Source organism: Betta splendens, chromosome 7 (assembly GCF_900634795.4).
Source record: "Betta splendens chromosome 7, fBetSpl5.4, whole genome shotgun sequence".
Lineage (NCBI taxonomy): Eukaryota > Metazoa > Chordata > Actinopteri > Anabantiformes > Osphronemidae > Betta > Betta splendens.
This window is the reverse complement of record NC_040887.2, coordinates 10,500,136-10,517,570: the sequence shown is the minus strand read 5'-3', so window position 1 is coordinate 10,517,570 and position 17,435 is coordinate 10,500,136. Positions and strand designations below refer to the sequence as shown.

The window sequence follows — 17,435 nt, the reverse complement described above, 5'->3', positions numbered from 1 at the left end:
CATGGTAATTGTGAATTGTAAGGCCTCCCTGGACAAAATCAAAACGCTGCGTTTGTTGTCCGTCAAGGAGACGACGCTAATAATAGTCGTGGCTTCGTGAAGTGAACATTAAAACCGTTTCTGATGGCGTTTGGGCCATCTGTGGCCTCCTTAAGCGAAGAGCAGCGATCGGCACAATAATGGCTGAAATGATGAGTGAGTTATTTTTAACACAGTCTGTTACATCTCAACCAGCCAGGAACTAAACAGACCCACAGGAGTCCATTTATAGCAAGAACAAGGTCAAACCAAGGACTCTGCAAGGACTCCATACATCACGTAAATACAGGGTATAAACATGTATATTAAATGAGGAATATTTTTCCAAAGGTAAGATTTTATTTATTTTTTTATTTTTTTATTTAATTGAAATTCAAATACTAGGTACGAGATAAGGTCGCTTACAACTTTCCTCATTTTTATGATGGCAGGTCATAATGGGACAGTATTAGCATGCGTGGCGTGTGTTTCTCAGCTATGCAAATGTGTGCGTGTGAGAGAAGGCTGGCAGCTTGTTCACCTGCGCCATGTCATGCACCCTAGATCAGAGTCAGATGCCTGAAATGTCATTATCAGCTGAAGCGTGCACCTGGGTTATTATCTGAAAGGTCGATGCTACAGCTAAATGAGATGCACTGAGTGTTTGTCAATATATCCGTGAGTGTGTGTGTGTGTGGGGGGGGGGGGGTCTAGATGAGGGTCAGGGCCCATGAAGGGGCCGACTGCAGGTATCATGAATATTTTAATATTTTAGCCTCGTCTCATATTGCCCTCTGTGAAGCGCTCAACCGCCTGCCACTGAAGATGGGGAGAAAGGAAGAGGAGAAAAGATGGAAAGTGACCGTTAAATAGGATGAAGGAGAAAGCCGGGATTAGAAGGTAAAGCTCCCAATTTCTTCCTGCTAGGAAAAAGAAAGGGGCAAAGTCCCTGTGCTGCTACCGCCACTATCACAAAGAGATTAGAGGGTGAGATAAAAGGGAGACGCCGTGGAAGCTATAGTGCTGACGAGGGAGAGAAAAATAGAGAGGGCCTGTGCTGCACACAGCGCCATTAGTGAAGCTACTTAGTGTGGGACGCAGTAACAGATGAGTAGAGCAGCATAAGATCTTAGAAGATGCAGAGGTGGATGCTTAAAAGGCCAACAGCGTCTGCAGTGAACGTACGGCAGTGTGTGTGTGTGTGTGTGTGTGTGTGTGTGTGTGTGTGTGTGTGTGTGTGTGTGTGTGTGTGTGTGTGTGTGTGTGTTTGTGTGTGTGTGTGTGTGTGTGTGAAGGAATGTGCAGGTGGGTCAAAGCCTCCATTACAGCTTCCTGTCTCGGCCCTAATGGGCCCGTCTGGTGCGGGTACTGGTCAGAGCATTAACCTTTGAAAGATGCCACCGTGAAAGTCCAGGGAGCACGCGATTAGGCTTGGTTTGAGTAGCTGCGTGCTAATAAGCTAAGTAACAACGACGCGACGCGTCTGCTCTGAGGCCTCCAGGTCTGTGATGCCGCAGCAACGTCTGCCCTCCATCGCTTCGTACACCAGCAAGACCCGAGGTGAGTCAGCGACGCTACAGCAGCAGGTTCGATGGGACGTATTAGCTCCGGATCTTTGTTTCACGCTGTCTTATGATTCTATTCGTCGCAGTCAAAGCAGCTCCAGCACACCGGCAGAAAGGCGCCCGGCGGCAGGCCTCCTCCTCCTCCTCCTCCTCCTCCTCCCACCCCCCTCTGGGGCCCGGCTCCATCCTCTCAGACAGCGCCATGACGCCCTGGGGAGGCCTGCCTCTGTCGGAGGCCTCGTTCGCGTCCATCGCCGCGCCGCCTCCCCCGCCGCCCCCGCCCCCACCTCCTCCCGCCCCCCAGCCCACGCCGGCCACCCCGCGTTGCGGAGGGCCGATCGAAGAGGAGCCCTCGGGGTCACGTTTCAGCTCTGGGGTTCCGTCTCCCCCTCTGACAGTCTATCAGAACAGAGCAGGTACAGTGTAACGGAGCGGCCGACAGCTTAATTATTCATCCACTAAAAAAAGTCACCTGCTTCACCCGGTTCCGTTCAGCAGGAGGGGGCAGACAACTGCAGGCGAGACGGCGGGCGCTGTCCCAGCGCCGGGCGCCCCGTCCCCCCCGCCTCCCCCCGCTGCGCCCCGTCACCAACCTCAGCTTCTCCCGGAGCTTCACCTTCTCCTTCTTCGAGCTGCCGCTGCACCAGTCGCCTGGCGGCCATGCAGAACGCACCAGGAACCTCATGCTGCTTCTGAGGCAGATACACTTCTGAAAAAGTCTGGTTCTCTCTGACGTGTCACTTTGCTTTAGTGTTTGGTATACAAAGGGCAATAAAGTGATGTAGATTTAGTGAATACACCCCAGCCCAGGTTTGAACTTTTACATATACCTGTTTTGTATCATGTAATAAATATCTATAACCAGCTGCTAACGTGTTCTTGGAGGTTTCTGTGGGGGGCGCTGTTTATTTTGGGAACTCTGGCTTCTCCTTTTTGAAAATTGAATAATATTTTAGTCAGAATCGTGAGGCACATTTTTTAAATTAATACTTTGCTGAGATCAGATTAAGTAACAATAAGTCATCATTATCCTGTTTATAAATTATAATTTTTCTGTCTTCTACTTTCTCACTCACGACCACACTCACTTCCGGGTTCCTCCGTCTCTCACGCACGCGACTCCCGGCCTGAATGGGCCGCGAGCGAAAGGGCTGTAAAGTATCTCACTGTGCAGAGTCCAAGGCTGATCCCCACCTTTCCTGACACACGTGTGAGAGCGTGTGGAGCTCCGTGGGCGCGTCGCCCTCACACGTGCACGTGTGCTGACACAGGTTCGGCCGAACACATATGGAAGAACCGCAGCTGGAAATAGGTTTCATTCACACAAAGATGAGCGCTAACAACTTGCAAATATGTGGGAATCATCATTTACATCTTAGTATTAAAACTGATACCCACTATTGTGGATCATCAACAAGCAGGTCCACAATAATTTTCCTAAAGTATGGAATGTTTTGACAGCGTTTGTCTGGTTTTACGGAGGTGTCAGTTTTTATACAAAGGAATGAAACCCAAACTCGTAGCAGCTGTGTGGGACGCTCGTATTCGACCTTCAGGTGTCTGTGGTCCTTTGACGGGGGAGAATATTTCATCACTGTGGAGACTTGAAGCTTCCTTTGATGTGGAGCTGCTGCTTTAGAACGAGAGTGGGTTCAGGAATTTCTGAAGGCCTCAATTTTTCAAGGGTACAAGGTTCATAACACGCACCAGCTACTCATTCACAGCAGGTTTTCACCCCACGTTTCACCCACCGCGGTTGGATTTTTCGTTTAGCTTCAGCACATTCAGGGTCGCTTCTAAAAATGATTTACAGAAAATCCTACATGTTATATTTTTTACTTGGTTAAATGCACCTACAATTAGCAAATATATTATGAGCTCAAGCTCCAAATGTAGTCTTGCCATCACCATTAGGCCTGTGATGGCTAACAAGGGGTTGCCTGGCAACAGTGTAACCCAGGTTAGTTAGATTGATGTAGAGGCGTCAAAAGTAAACGTGGCTTTACAACTCCCCTTCTCTATACTCACTCACACACACACACATTCACACATTTTATGGCGCATTGTGCACAAAACCACTGAGTGTGTGACATCATAGCCTGAATCTAACACAGCGGAGACGCCACTAGACGTGATGCTTCAGTGTTTGTATGTTCATGCTGTATGTGGGTGACACAGCAAAGGCCCTGATCCGTGGATTGTCCTTGGTCCCTCTGGACACTCAGCGGATGTCATGGATGGGTTACACATCAGTAATGGATGATTACCTGTCAGTAATCCGTCCATGGCCAAACAACAGTCATGATGAGGTTTCAATTTCTGCTGTGGCATCGAGAGACCAGAGCGTTCAGCTACTGCTGCTGCGCTTTGGTCACTGCTCCTCCTCCTCCTTACGTACGTGACAGGCCTGAAACGCTGCTTCAAATCCCCTTAAAGCATTTCTGTTAGAAATAAATGATAACAACCGACAAGGGCTAAAAACTGCTAAATATAAACTGCAACAACTTGTTGATGTTTTTCATCCCTTTCTGTAGTTTGATAGTTTGTTTTCTTGCCAGTTTTTTTCCAAACTACTAAAATATTTTTGGGTTTCAACTATGAAGTCACATTAACCCTTGCTGTGCTGCCATGCTCTGACCTCTGACCTCTGGTTAAAGGATAAAGAGCAACTCACACGAGACTTGGACTTCGGGAGCTTTGTCATTAACGTTAAAGTCCTTGTACCCATTAACCGGCTGCTGTGACGATGGCCAAGCGGCGCCTCTTCATCGCTCCCGACCTGGAGATCCTTAAAACCACACACCTAGATGGAAGTGAGCGCGTGAATCCCACTCACAAACGAGAACAAGTCCAAAGTGACTGCAACTACTGTAGATACAAACACAATGGCCGTGTGGGAGTGAGTCTGTGTGTTTTCTCCCGTTTGATTCAGCCTCTGATTGCAGAAATCACAGAGAACCTCATGTGGGTCTTGTTGTAATTCCTCTCTCGCCTTTTTATCTTGATGCGGACCATCAGTTCAACCTGGGGATGAGCACTAGCCAGCGTTCTCCTCTCGCCTTTGATTGCCTCATTGTGGGGGAATTCTGGGATTTTGATGTCTGGCTGCTGAGGCTGCTGCTGCGACTGACAAATGCAAGGTTGACCTCAAACTCCTCCAAGGATGCATGTTATTACCCTCACATGGGATTCCAGGACGAAGCCGTGGAAAAGTGACTTGGTTGCTTATCAGTTATTTGCACATTTCTCCCCACTGTCTCTGGACCATAACCTCCGATGTGCAAAGAGGCGGTTTCCATTCAAGAATGATGCCTGCAGCTCAGAAAGGATCCTGTGAGGCCTCTGGTTTAATGACAGTTTTCACTAAATATGTGCCAGATGCGACGTCACATAAATATTAGAAATGTGCCTTTAAGAGCACATCATATGTTTAATGGCTGTGTGTCATTTTCCAGACTTTATAGGCTGCTCTACAGGGAGTCACCAGGTCTGTATTGTCAGTCTCGGTGGTCGCCATGGCGACACCCATTGGAGGCAGGATGCCGAATGAGAGCTTTGAGAGGAAGCTGCCTGTCAACATACCCTGGGAACTTAGAGTATGTACTGTATAATAAACACTTGCAAGCATCCCAGCACCCATCACCAGAGCGTGACCTCGCTGGTCTTCACAATCTATAGCCATGCAAACACATGGGCATACACACTGTGAGTAGACTCATGGCCATAAGATGCTCCCAGATGGACAGATGCCACAGTGATGAACTGATGAGTGACTCAGAATTATGTAACAATCTGTTTTTATCTTCAAAACCACAAATCTCCACGTACAATTATCTGCACCTGGCCTCTGACTCATCATCATTCTGCCCTCCTTTGGCTCCAGAAATGCAATTTAACAATTAAACAGTGTTTTTACACATTTTAGAGTAATTGGTGGATGTTGATGTGATTAAATGTATTACATCACAAACGACAGAAAAACATATTTGCAGGGTTTTAATCAAATGCAATGCCCAAAAAGAAATCATATTACATATACAATCGTATTGCACCACGTGGTTATTATTGAAACAGGGTTAACAGATCTAGAGTGGTTCAAGATAAAGGAGCTGAGGGTAAATGATCTTTAAGCTTCTCACTCCTCTGTGGGTTCACATCTTACGTGTAGCAAAATCAGCCTGATATTTAGATGCAGAATACGCTTTATGCTTCTGTTCCAAGTTGGACATTCTGCAGAAAGTGTCACGTCCATTGTTCTTCTCCCACAGATTGTCCTGGTCACCAACCTGTCAGTGCAGATGGATCTGGCTGCACAGCACAAAGTTGGTGGGACACGTACCCAGTGGGTCAGTAGAACTGTGCCACTTGCATTGTTTTTGTCATTTGAACTCTTAACCTGCAGGTTTTATCGCGTCTGAGACGATGAATGTACAGTATGTGTGTTTGTTTGTGAAGGATGCGGTGACGCGTCTTCAGGTGGACGGTGTCGTCCTCTGCAGCTAAAATGGCTGCTCACAAAGCACAGTGGCGTAAACAACAGAGAAGTCACACTCCACTGTCAGGATGATTCATTTGACTTATCCAGCGCTGGCAGCTATCGTTGGGAACCTGCAGGGAATGTGTGTGTGTGTGTGTGTGTGTGTGTGTGTGTGTGTGTGTGTGTGTGTGTGTGTGTGTGTGTGTGTGTGTGTGTGTGTGTGTGTGTGTGTGTGTGTGTGTTGCCTCCAGGTCTAATCTGTCAGACTTCCAGAGAGCACACACACAAGTGCTAATAATTATTTCATATTTTTACAGTATCTGTTTAACACGTCTTTCTTTCTGTTATTTCAAATAGGACCGTATATGTATGTACCATATAGATTTTTCCAGATTCTGTTTTGTTTTTCTTTCTTGAACTTAATTTATGCGTCCTCCACGTTTCTTATTTCCTGCCCTCCTCTTGCTTGTCTTCCAGGCAGACGCTCATTAATATTCCCTTTTGTCTCCCTTGTCTTTCAGCTGCTTCACTGTTCTTCTGGGTCACATTCCTGCTACAGATTCTTACAGAGATGTTGGGACTCGACACTGAGGTAAACTCAATGTGTCCCACAGCTTTTTGAAATGCCTCAGACTCAGCAAGCAGAGTAAAGTTAAGCTAGTCCTCATTTATCTATTTGACTTTTTTAAGATTTTGACTATGAATCACCTGAACAGAGCATCTGGCCAAGACAGCAGCGCAATGTTAAATGTTTTGCCTAGACGGAGTGAGGAACATGTTTGTAGAGCTGCCTTGCCTTTAGTAGCGGCTGTAAGTGTCGAGTGAGTGTGTGTGGGAAGGGGATTAAGTCAGTGTGTGCTCACGTCGGTGAAACCAAAGTATTTTAATAAAGTACTCTGACTGCTTTCTCTGTCATGTGGCCAAGTCACACTGAAAATAAATCCCGGGTTGAAATCGACCATCTGTCACACATCAAAACACCAAACTGTGACCAAAGGCAATCTACCTGAGCATCCCTGAACTTCTCACTGTGTTCCCTCCACCGGACTCTTGCCTCAATCTGTCACACAGCTCTGCTCATTTTGTCAAGTATCCACTGTGTGTAGTAAAGGTGAGCAGTTTTTCCATAAAGGCATTTTGATGCTCCTTTTATTTCTTCTATCCTCACAGATTAGTCCATAATAATTCTCCTTCTGTGAGCCAGGTACATTATGTATCAGAATATGTTAATTGTGCTATTTTGATCAGCTATGAATGGGAGATTACATAAAACTAGATTACACTGGAGGTTAGATAATGAAATCATACAGACCCACCTCCAACAAGCCTTAATAGATGAGGTACAAGTTGTGCTGACTTAACTTTTATCACCTCTATGACCCTGCTGATAAATGACGTTTCATCACGTGTGTGTGTGTGTGTGCGTGCGTGCGTGCGTGCACGTGTGTGTGTGTGTGTGTGTGTGTGACTGCACCGCTCTCATCTCCACCAGAGACACTGTGATCATTGTTAACAGGAAACAAGAGACAGGAAACAAGAGTTAAAATGTTAATGAATTAATGACCTTCAGTTATCGTATAAACCAGGATTTCAGACAAAGCGTCTTCCCACTGACATATGTCAAATCTGATAGAACAAGGTTTTTTTTACTTCTGCTTTTACTTCCTTTCCTCAGTTACCTCATTACTGATCTGTGTAAAATATTAAACTAACAGTGTAAACACTGTAGCTTTAAATAATATAATAATTAGGGACGTTTTTTAGTTAACTGGCAAAATATTTGAGCCATTTGTTGTGGGTACATAATATTACAGCTGACTCAGACATTCACTGAATTAATGTCAGACAGGCATCATAAATCATATTGTATCATAAATATCCGGTTATCTGCAACCAATTCGCCGGCGTCATAAAAAAATGAACAAGGGGTCAGAGGTCAGAGTTTAAAGTCTAACTCTTCATTCAATGCTCTATCAGTGAATTCAAAGACGTTGTCTCCTGCTCTTAATAATTCAATGCATTCGACAGGGGAGTCTGAATCTAATCTTGACCAAACACCCACACATTAGTAAAGTGAATTCACAAATATTTACCTCAACATGGCTCACAACACATTTACAATATAATACAGGACAAACTCTTGAGTCACTGTTAAATCTGTCTTCAGATCACTTTCACTTCAATTTTTCAGCCCCCCTTAATCACGAGTGTCTTGGTGTCTCCCAAAACTTTCAAATAGTTTTGGATTCCCTGCTGCAGCTTTGGCCCAGTCACATCAGAGGTGAGTGAGTGGAGAAGATGCTCGATGTTGGTAATTCAATGCACCATAAAAATAAGGTTTAATGTTTGCTTTTGTCTCAGTAATGTTAAATAAGATGAGTTATGTGGTTCACACCAAGCCTGACATGCTAAACCGCTTCCTGCGTGGAAAGCTCTAAAAACAGCTGCATATCTTGCATCATTGAATGGTTTAAACTGACAGAACCCTAAATGTTGTTATTTCTGGCCAGTCACCGTGAGTTAGCAGGTGCAGTCAGTGTAATCATAAATGAGCCAAACTGACGGGGCTGAAGTGACTGAATAATCTGACCACTCATGCTGATGCAGGTGCTTTTCACAAATGTTTTTAATAGTGACATGGGATGCTGCATGTGTGGAAAGCTACAGAGTCACAGCGCTAACTCCATTTCCAAACGGAAGCGCAGGCTCCATGTATGGCTGTGAACTTTGCCCTCTGGCTCCACAGCAACATCCAATTTCATATCTAGATTTGGCTTCAAAGTCTTAAGTCGCAGCGGAGGAGCTGCAGCTGACAGACAGCGGCTGTCTTTGCATCAGACAACAGGGGAAGGAGATAGAGGGAGCAGCGCGAGGTCAGGGGTCCCTCTCTGCTGTGGATTGAAAGCGAACCTCACCGTCCTCCACCGGCTGCAGCGACGCGCTCTGACCTTTTAATTTGGCATCACTCGGATTCACTGGGATCTAAAGGAAAAGCACCAGATTTGAGCCTTGAGACTCCTGCACGTAGGCTGGATCCAAGCTTTAAATGGGGAACCTTGCATCCTCTCACGACTGAAGGACGACTTCCCTAGTGGAAAACTGGATAAAAGACAGAGAGATACCACCCAAAGAACTACATCAAAGTAAATAAAAAATAAAGACCACAAGCCCTTGGAGTTTGGATTCAACACTTTCTGATAAAACATCAACACACCAAGGTAATTATTATCAGCCTGTTCAAATTATGCTCCAAAATCTGCAGCTCTGTGTCAGAAAAAGCAAATTATAAAGGGGTAAAGATGTGTCAAACATGCTACTTAAGAACATGTGTAGTATGTATTATTATCCCTGTGTTCAGCTTAAAGCTTGAAGGCGTCATCAGTCTAATAAACAATTTCAGTAAGTGCAATTAAAACTTTTAGCAGTGAAGTGCAGTGAGAGGCTCCAGTTGAGAGTAATATCTCAAATCTGACTGGTAAAAACCTTTTAGATTGTATTTAGGTTATTGTAAAATATTGATTTTCTTGTTTTTCTACATCTGTTGCATCTAGTCTCCGCCATGGCAATGAGACGACACCTGGCCTACAACATCCACAGGGAGATCCTGGACGAGGAGACCGTGGAAGGCCTGGCTCAAAAGTCCGGGTCAAAAACGTCTCTGCGTGATCGACTCAGAAAAGCGACGAGGTAAAAGTCCCTAAATGTGCTTCATGGCGCTGCTGCAAAAATGAACAGTTAATTTGTACAGACTTGGGGAGCGAGAGGTCACTGATTAACATGAGGGGCGCGGCTAAAGTCATCAACAAACATTAAAGCTACAGCTAGTGGCTCGGAACCAAGTGGCGCAGAGGTCGGACGCCAGAATCAGAGCAGACCACAAACGCTGCACGTTCTAAGCGAAACACGTCCTCCGTGTGGAACTCAGGTGTTCTGGTCCCCGGGCGAAGAGGTGCCTGCTGGAAAGCGTTCCTGTTCTGTCCTGGCTGCCTCGTTACGCCATCAAAGACGACGCCCTGGGTGACCTGATCTCCGGCATCAGCGTGGGGGTCATGCACCTGCCGCAGGGTGAGGCTGGAGGCGCCCATGGGCTGCGCGGCAGAGGACGAGTGTTGTAGCTACGCCTGCTGGTACTGTACGTGTGTCTGTGTCCTAGTCCCTGCTCTCGTCTGGTGCCTGCAGGTATGGCCTACGCCCTGCTGGCCTCCGTTTCACCCATCTTCGGCCTTTACTCCTCCTTCTACCCCGTGCTCGTCTACTTCATCTTCGGCACCTCCAAGCACGTCTCAGTCGGTGTGTTCTTCGACGCTTTGTGCAGAGTTACGCAGCATTTACTGCTTTGAAATCCGCAGTCCACGTCACTTACTGTATTTCCTCCAGGAACGTATGCGGTGATGAGTGTCATGATTGGAGGAGTGACGGAGAGATTAGCTCCGGACTCCAACTTCATGATGTGGGACAATGTGACCAACTCTAGTATGGTGAACGAGGCGGCTCGAGATGCAGAGAGGGTCAAAGTGGCGGCAGCCGTCACCTTCGTTTCTGGTTTATTTCAGGTGTCTGAATCCTTAAATTTAACATTTGCGAGACATTCTGATAACAGATGGCAGTCTCTGCAGCAGTGGGTGAACAGCTCTATCTGTCTGTCACGTTTAGATTCTGCTCGGTCTGGTGAAGTTCGGCTTCGTGGTGACCTACCTGTCTGAGCCCCTGGTCCGAGGATACACCACAGCCGCGGCCATCCACGTCATCGTGTCCCAGCTCAAATACACCTTCGGCATCAACCCCCGGCGACACAGTGGGCCGTTCTCCCTAATATACGTGAGATCAAGAGCGCCTGATGGTTTCAGGTTTCACCACCAACAGGCTGAGTGTGATGCGCTTCTGCTCCCAGACTGTGCTGGAGGTGTGTTACCTCATCCCGGAGACCAACATCGGCACGTTAGTGGTCAGCATCGTCACGATCGTCGGCCTCATCCTCGCTAAAGAGCTCAACGCGTATGTGCAAAAGAAGCTGCCCGTTCCTTTACCCGTGGAGCTGCTAGCTGTGAGTGACATGAATGCTTATAATGCAAAATGCCCAACGCCAGATTCTTTGCTGCAGTAACTAACTACGTCTTTACGTCCAGATCATTATTGCCACAGTCGTTTCCTGGCAGGTGAACTTGGAGCAGAAATACGGAGTGGACATAGTGGGAGTCATTCCCTCCGGGTGAGAAACAAGAAACATACAGAAATATACTGTATAAAAATGAAGTGTTTGTGAGGATCAGCGTTCTACTGTCTCTGTCCACCAGGCTCCAGGCTCCCGTCTTCCCAGACGCCTCTCTGTTTGAGCAGGTGATCGGGGACGCCTTCGCCCTGTCTGTGGTCGGCTACGGCATCGTCATCTCCCTGGGACGAATCTTCGCCCTGAAATATGGCTACAAGGTGGACAGCAACCAGGTGAGCTGAGGATGGATGGTGGATGGATGGATGGATGGATGGATGGATGGATGGATGGATGGATGGATGGATGGATGGATGGATGGATGGATGGATGGATGGATGGATGGATGGATGGAGGTGCTGAGAGGACGAGTTGTTTTGATAAGCGTTCTTCTTCTGGTGCTGTAGGAGCTGATCGCTTTGGGCCTGAGTAACTCCATTGGAGGCATCTTCCAGTGTTTCGCCGTCAGCTGCTCCATGTCCAGGTCCATGGTCCAGGAGAGCACTGGAGGCAAGACTCAGGTTTGCACTACCCCCCCCCCCCCCCCCCCCCCCCCCCCCCTTTCTTTCTAAGCAAATGTTTCATTTCATTTCTCACTTCCTGTGCCTGTAGCCACAGTGTGAACCCGTTCAGACTTAGAGGTCGAGCGGTGGAAAGCCGGCTGTAATTAATGTTACTCCGCTAAGCGCCGTCATTAAAAAACACTTAGGGAATCGACTGTCGCTCGCATCTGTGAACTCCGCCTCCACAAACACACATTTGCTGAAAGGCTAAACCGGTTTTAGCCCGGTGACACCACTAAACACCCAAGTCCCATTACAGCGGAGAAGTGAGGCCTCCAATCCGAGTAATCATGTACTAATTCATTCTGACGGACACCGCGTCCTTCATCGTGGGTAATAGTTCCTTGACGACATTCCTCCCATCTCTCCCCCGACTGCTCATCACCTCCCCTCTGCAGGTCGCCAGCGCCATCTCATCGGTAGTTATCCTGTTCATCACACTGTGGATTGGGAGTCTCTTTGAAGATCTACCCAAGGTACCGTGAGTGGATCCTACAGTGTTCGCCTGCTTTCGGACCCCCCCTAATAACTCATGCTACTTCTGCCTGATACTCTGCAGGCAGTGCTGGCTGCCATCATCTATGTCAACCTCCATGGCATGATGAAGCAGTTCATGGACATCCCTGCGCTGTGGAGGAGCAACCGGGTGGACATGGTGAGTGGAAGGGTTGACGGATGCATTCGACTGACTGACGGACGGACGGACTTCACCCCCTGACGCTGTCTGTGCTTCTCTCCAGCTCGTCTGGGTGTTCACCCTCATTCTCACCATCCTCTTCAACCCTGACATGGGCCTGGCCGCTTCCATCGGCTTCTCCCTGCTCACGGTCATCTTCAGGACACAGCTGTAAGAATGTACCCCCCCCCCTCCATAACGGGCGACGCCTAACAACAAACTCTCACATACAAATCACAGGAGTTTTTGTCCTTGTTCCAGACCTAAATACACCTTGTTGGGGCAGGTTCCAGACACGGACATTTACAGGCCACTGGGGGACTATACTCAGGTAAGGCACATCATCAGGTGAGCTCTGCCGCTCCAGACATGGCCAGAGTATACAAATCCTATTATAATGCTGTATGTAGAGTCACCGGGCAGATTCTTTGGAGTGAGCAGTTTATCGCATACACCTGCTGACACTTCGCTCACTTTTTTCAAACATTTGAATTGCCCTGCGTGTTTTGGGCTTCAGGTGAGGCAGGTGCCAGGGATCGCGATCTTCCGCTCCTCTGCCACCCTCTACTTTGCCAACGCAGAGATGTACCAAGACGCCCTGGGAAAGAAGGTAAAGAGCCCTCATCTTATCCCAACTTGTGGAAAACTGCTGCCTCCTCACATGTCGGTGCTTTGTACAAACAGGAAATAAAACAGCCGGCAACAATCTATCTGTCACAGTCGTCCAAACAATGACTAGCGTGATTTCTGACGCGCTAATAACTGACCTGACATTTCACCAATTCACACATCACGACTGTGACAGACATTGTTCGAATGCCGCGCGATTCCTCCTCCTTTCTTCAGCCCAACTTTTGTCCGACGCCCCCTCCCTGCCCTCCTCGCGTTTCCCTTTCTCTCTCCTCCTCCTCGGTCACACCTCCTTGAGATGCAGAGGAAGACAGATTAGGGGAAGGTGGAAGAAGATGACAAAAGATGGGGGGGGGGGGGACTGAATGAGGGAGTCTGGACGGGAAAGTCTCATTCATTACGATGTCAGTGTGTCAATGCTGCGGGGTCATCGTTTTGTATCTTATCTGCCATGCACAAATCAACTTCAAGAAGCTGCAAGTTTGGTGCAAGGTGATAAATTGCCACAGGAGGAGTGGAGCACATTTCTGAAACCGGATGTGGTTGTGAGTGGGTTGACCTCGAGTGCGAGGAGCCGGAGCTCCACAGACGGCGCGAGGAGACGCAGGTCACAATCGACTGTCGCTGTGGAAAGGTTATTGTTAACATGTCCTGCAGCTCATGAGCCGCTTTTGAAGCGATAATTGCTATCGATTTTGTTGCTGGAGAAGCGGGAAGGCTTGAAGGGCTGTCATTAAAGCCTGATCCACGTTGCGTTTACCAGGCGTGTAATAAAAATCACAAAACAATGCAAACCTGATTGGCTGTTGATGAAAACTTTTCTAAGCTTTTTCTGGTCTCCGTTCATGAATCCTGTAGTTGAGCTCATTGCACGTGTCACATACTCTGTAAGAAAACTGGTTTATGCAGTTCCTGTAATAGTCAATACTCAGTGTGTTGCAGGCACTACACTTACAGTAAACGTGTCCTTCAGACAGATTTTCTGATAGTTTTTCACAAGGAAAACAGGAAGCTGTGCTCGTCCCACCTGCTCTGTTGCATATTTTCGGGTAAACAACCAACAGAACTAGCTTAACAGGCTAAGATGAAGCTCTGTGCCGCTAACGACAGGTTGAACCACCTTTGGCTGTGGATTCAACCACTAAAACGTCAGCCTCACCCAAGACACTTCTGACCAAAAAATAATAAAACAACAACTTTCAAGAGTTTGCATGAAATCCGCTTAGAAAAGCACCTTCTCCCGCCCTTTGCTTGCTCCCATAGTAAAGACTTGATGAGGCAGCGGGTCGCCAGTGAATTTCTCCGTCTCGTTTCAGTGTGGACTTGACATCACCAAGCTCCTGTCTGCCAAGAAGAAACTAGAGGCCAAACGGAAAAGGCAGGAGAAGAAAGCTGCCAAGATGGCTGCCAAGGAGGGAGCAGTGAACGTGGTGAGGACGGCCACAGCGTTGGTTCTTATTAGGGTTTTCCCTTATTGCAACTAAATGAAAACTCGACACTGAAACTGGTTCCGGTCCAGAACGGGGAGCAGCAGAAGGACCTGGCCGTCATCGAGGTGGACGCGGAGCCTGATCCCTCACGCCCAAGAGTCCTTGTCCTGGACCTCAGCCCTGTGAACTTCCTGGACACTGTGGGAGTCAAGACGCTGCGCAATGTATGAATATAGCATTTAACACACATGGGGGGGGGGGGGCTCAACGTGATCATTCTGTCCCTTATCCACTTAGCTCCACATTAGAACACATCCTCTTTTCCTCCCGCTGCCTCTCCCCTCAACATTTAGCGCCACAGACTTCCATTTGCTGCTACAGTAATTAACTTGTCACGCTAATTAAACGATCCCCTGACTTTCACCCTGCGCTCGTCTGTTTCAGATCCAGAGAGACTATGGGGAAATTGGAATAGAGGTGATTCTTGCCGGTTGCCAAGGTAAACCTTTCTGCATTTCAGGACTCGAAGGAGGAGTCAAACAAGGTCTAGGTGGATAATCTGAGACAATAAATGTCCTCAGACGAGAAGAATATTACTATATAGTAGGTTTTAATTGTAGTGGTTTGTGTTCACTGTAATGAAGTGTCTACTTTTGTTTGTTTATTGTATCAGCCTCCTAATTTAATTGACTTGGTGCATAGGAATAAGCGTCTCTCTCCAGGGGAGAACATCTTTACACCTCCGTGCTTGGAGACAGCTAATTGGCTCAGACTGCGTGGATAGTTATGAAGGAGCTGCTGTAGTTTATTTGATTGGAAGAATTATAAACAAGGTTCAGTTCCTGAAGACTCTTTACTTTTTGTATTGTTCTACCTGCTTCACATTTCTGTTTTTTTTTCCATTTTCTTGTCCGTGTGTGTCTCCGTCCAGGCGGCGTGGTGGACAACCTGCAGACCGGAGGCTTCTTCACCGGCAAAGTCACAAAGTCCTGTCTCTTCACGACGGTCCACGACGCCGTGCTGTACGGCCAGTCTAGCAGCGCGCGCGGCCAAGATAAGGTGACGTACCGTTCGCCTGCGTCCACAGCGGCGCGCGCGGTTTTTGACTAAGCTGCAGCAGGAAGTGCTGTGATGGCACAGAGTCAGAAACGTCTGTTTGAAGGAACGTCTTAACGTTTGTGTGTTCTGCGACTGTATTTCACTATTGATTTGTGTGTGTTTTTACATTTGTGATCCCATAGCAGGAATCTAACAAAGAGCAAAGACGTGTCACTGGTCCGTGACAAGCAAAGCAATGCGCAGGTGCACATTTTCATGGGAGTGCACGTTAGAGGGGTCAGTGAATGGGAGCGCACGGGTGGATGCTAACACACATGCACAGTAGAACGCTGCATGTTCATTGAGAAGCCGATGATAGCTGGCTAATGAATGGGGTTCACTTTGCTTTCAAAGAGGGATGATTTTTGGGTGGAGGTGCACAGAGGAGACGTCCTACGCAGCGGCGGTGCAGTCAGGAAGTAATGAAGCACTATTCCAGCCTGTGCCCTGCTGAGACGGAGTTTCAGGCAACGTGTTCCGTTCCCCCTCATTTACCTCCACTGAGAGCGCAAATCTGGAGCATATTTTGTAAATCAGGCGGGCGCTGCGTGCTCCTCTCCCACCGGGTGTCTTTCATGGGCTTTCTCCCTCTCGTTTGCCTTGGTCTTGATCTCTTTCCGTCTCGCTCTGTTTCGCAGGGGACCACGATGACACATTTCTGATCCCTGACAGCAGCAGCGGCGGTGGTGGCGGAGTGCATGGGGAAGTGACGGACCATTTGTGTGAGGATTTTCTCCTCCGAGCGTCAGATAACTGGGACACACTTCAGATGAGTCGCTGCACAGACGCACAGGAGGGAACGAACACAGCAAAGAACGAAACTGTAAATACAGTAAATTAGTTTAAATAGTCCCGTGATGCATCTTGTCTACATTTGTGTCATTTACTGTGTTTTAATCACATGAACACCAACTGCAAACATGTTACTGTTTTATTTATAGAAAAAAATCTAAAAATACCAATGTTTATGTACTTGTATTAAAATAAATGAATAAATGAATGACATCCTACTCTGAGTCGCAGATGTTTTGGGTTCAGAGTTGAAGCTTTCCAGGAAGACATCTTGATTTGGTGATGCAACAACAGGAAATCTGTGAAAACCTCCTGAAATGGTTTGGACTGAAGGAGCTAATGGCTCCGATGTGAATGCTCAGTGTTCAGCTTTCCTGCCTCGCTGGCTCGGCGCTTCATTCACACGCAGACGGCACAGTCTCGCCCTCTATAACGCCACAGATGTGTTCAATGACTCTGACGGCACACAGAGCCGCTCTGCCAGATGTGGAAGATGCTCGTCATCGTCATTCAGGCACAGATAATGTCACGAAATGTTGTGGTATTGCACAGAACTGGCTATTACTTTTATTTTGCACGCTTAAAAATGTGCAGTTGCTGTTCATTTGTGGAGCGCAGGTCTGTGAGCAGAGAAGTGGGTTGAGATTGATTTAGTGTCAGTCCCCTGATCACTAGAAGCAGGTACGTGAGTCATTGTTTATTAGAACGGGAACACGCTGAATCATATTTAGTTGTTACAAAACAATCATCCAGTTTCCGGCTTGATTAAGAGGAACGAGCCCTGTGTTTTCTGTGGATTTACTCCTGTGGACAGATCACACACACACACACACACACACAGAGCACATCATCATCTCTTGACATTGGCCCCAGTGTCTTGCCCAAGGACACGTCGACATATCGACCACGGCGATGGGCTCTAACCCCCAACCTTAATTAGAGGACGACCTCCCTACCGACTGCGCTATTGCCACCCAACA

The 17,435-nt window shown here is 47.5% G+C and overlaps 2 protein-coding genes across 2 annotated transcripts; both read left to right on the top strand.

Annotated features, from left to right (window-relative positions):
• Positions 1 to 40: 40 nt before the first annotated feature.
• LOC121202337 (uncharacterized) lies at positions 41 to 2,073 on the top strand. Its single transcript, XM_041071492.2, has 2 exons — positions 41 to 1,578; positions 1,670 to 2,073. Exons 1-2 carry the CDS (start codon positions 1,527 to 1,529, stop codon positions 2,008 to 2,010), a joined length of 393 nt encoding a protein of 130 aa, XP_040927426.2. The 5' UTR covers positions 41 to 1,526; the 3' UTR covers positions 2,011 to 2,073.
• Positions 2,074 to 8,331: 6,258 nt separating this feature from the next.
• Positions 8,332 to 16,673, top strand: LOC114859384 (solute carrier family 26 member 6-like). Its single transcript, XM_029157469.3, has 21 exons — positions 8,332 to 9,278; positions 9,612 to 9,747; positions 9,986 to 10,125; positions 10,240 to 10,350; positions 10,438 to 10,613; positions 10,714 to 10,878; positions 10,952 to 11,104; positions 11,187 to 11,269; positions 11,355 to 11,502; positions 11,674 to 11,787; positions 12,228 to 12,305; positions 12,389 to 12,484; positions 12,570 to 12,676; positions 12,767 to 12,836; positions 13,023 to 13,115; positions 14,452 to 14,565; positions 14,655 to 14,789; positions 15,010 to 15,064; positions 15,497 to 15,624; positions 15,807 to 15,867; positions 16,302 to 16,673. The coding sequence occupies exons 2-20, from the start codon at positions 9,620 to 9,622 to the stop codon at positions 15,846 to 15,848; spliced, it is 2,136 nt and encodes a 711-aa protein (XP_029013302.1). The 5' UTR covers positions 8,332 to 9,278; positions 9,612 to 9,619; the 3' UTR covers positions 15,849 to 15,867; positions 16,302 to 16,673.
• The last annotated feature ends 762 nt before the right edge of the window (positions 16,674 to 17,435 follow it).

Excerpts from the sequence above, each read along its gene's own strand:
- LOC121202337 (XM_041071492.2), top strand. The coding sequence starts at position 1,527 with ATGCCGCAGCAACGTCTGCCCTCCATCGCTTCGTACACCAGCAAGACC. Across the intron at positions 1,579-1,669 it reads GTACACCAGCAAGACCCGAG|TCAAAGCAGCTCCAGCACAC; the intron begins GTGAGTCAGCGA and ends TATTCGTCGCAG.
- LOC114859384 (XM_029157469.3), top strand. The coding sequence starts at position 9,620 with ATGGCAATGAGACGACACCTGGCCTACAACATCCACAGGGAGATCCTG. Across the intron at positions 10,126-10,239 it reads GGTCATGCACCTGCCGCAGG|GTATGGCCTACGCCCTGCTG; the intron begins GTGAGGCTGGAG and ends TGGTGCCTGCAG. Across the intron at positions 12,677-12,766 it reads GTCATCTTCAGGACACAGCT|ACCTAAATACACCTTGTTGG; the intron begins GTAAGAATGTAC and ends TCCTTGTTCCAG.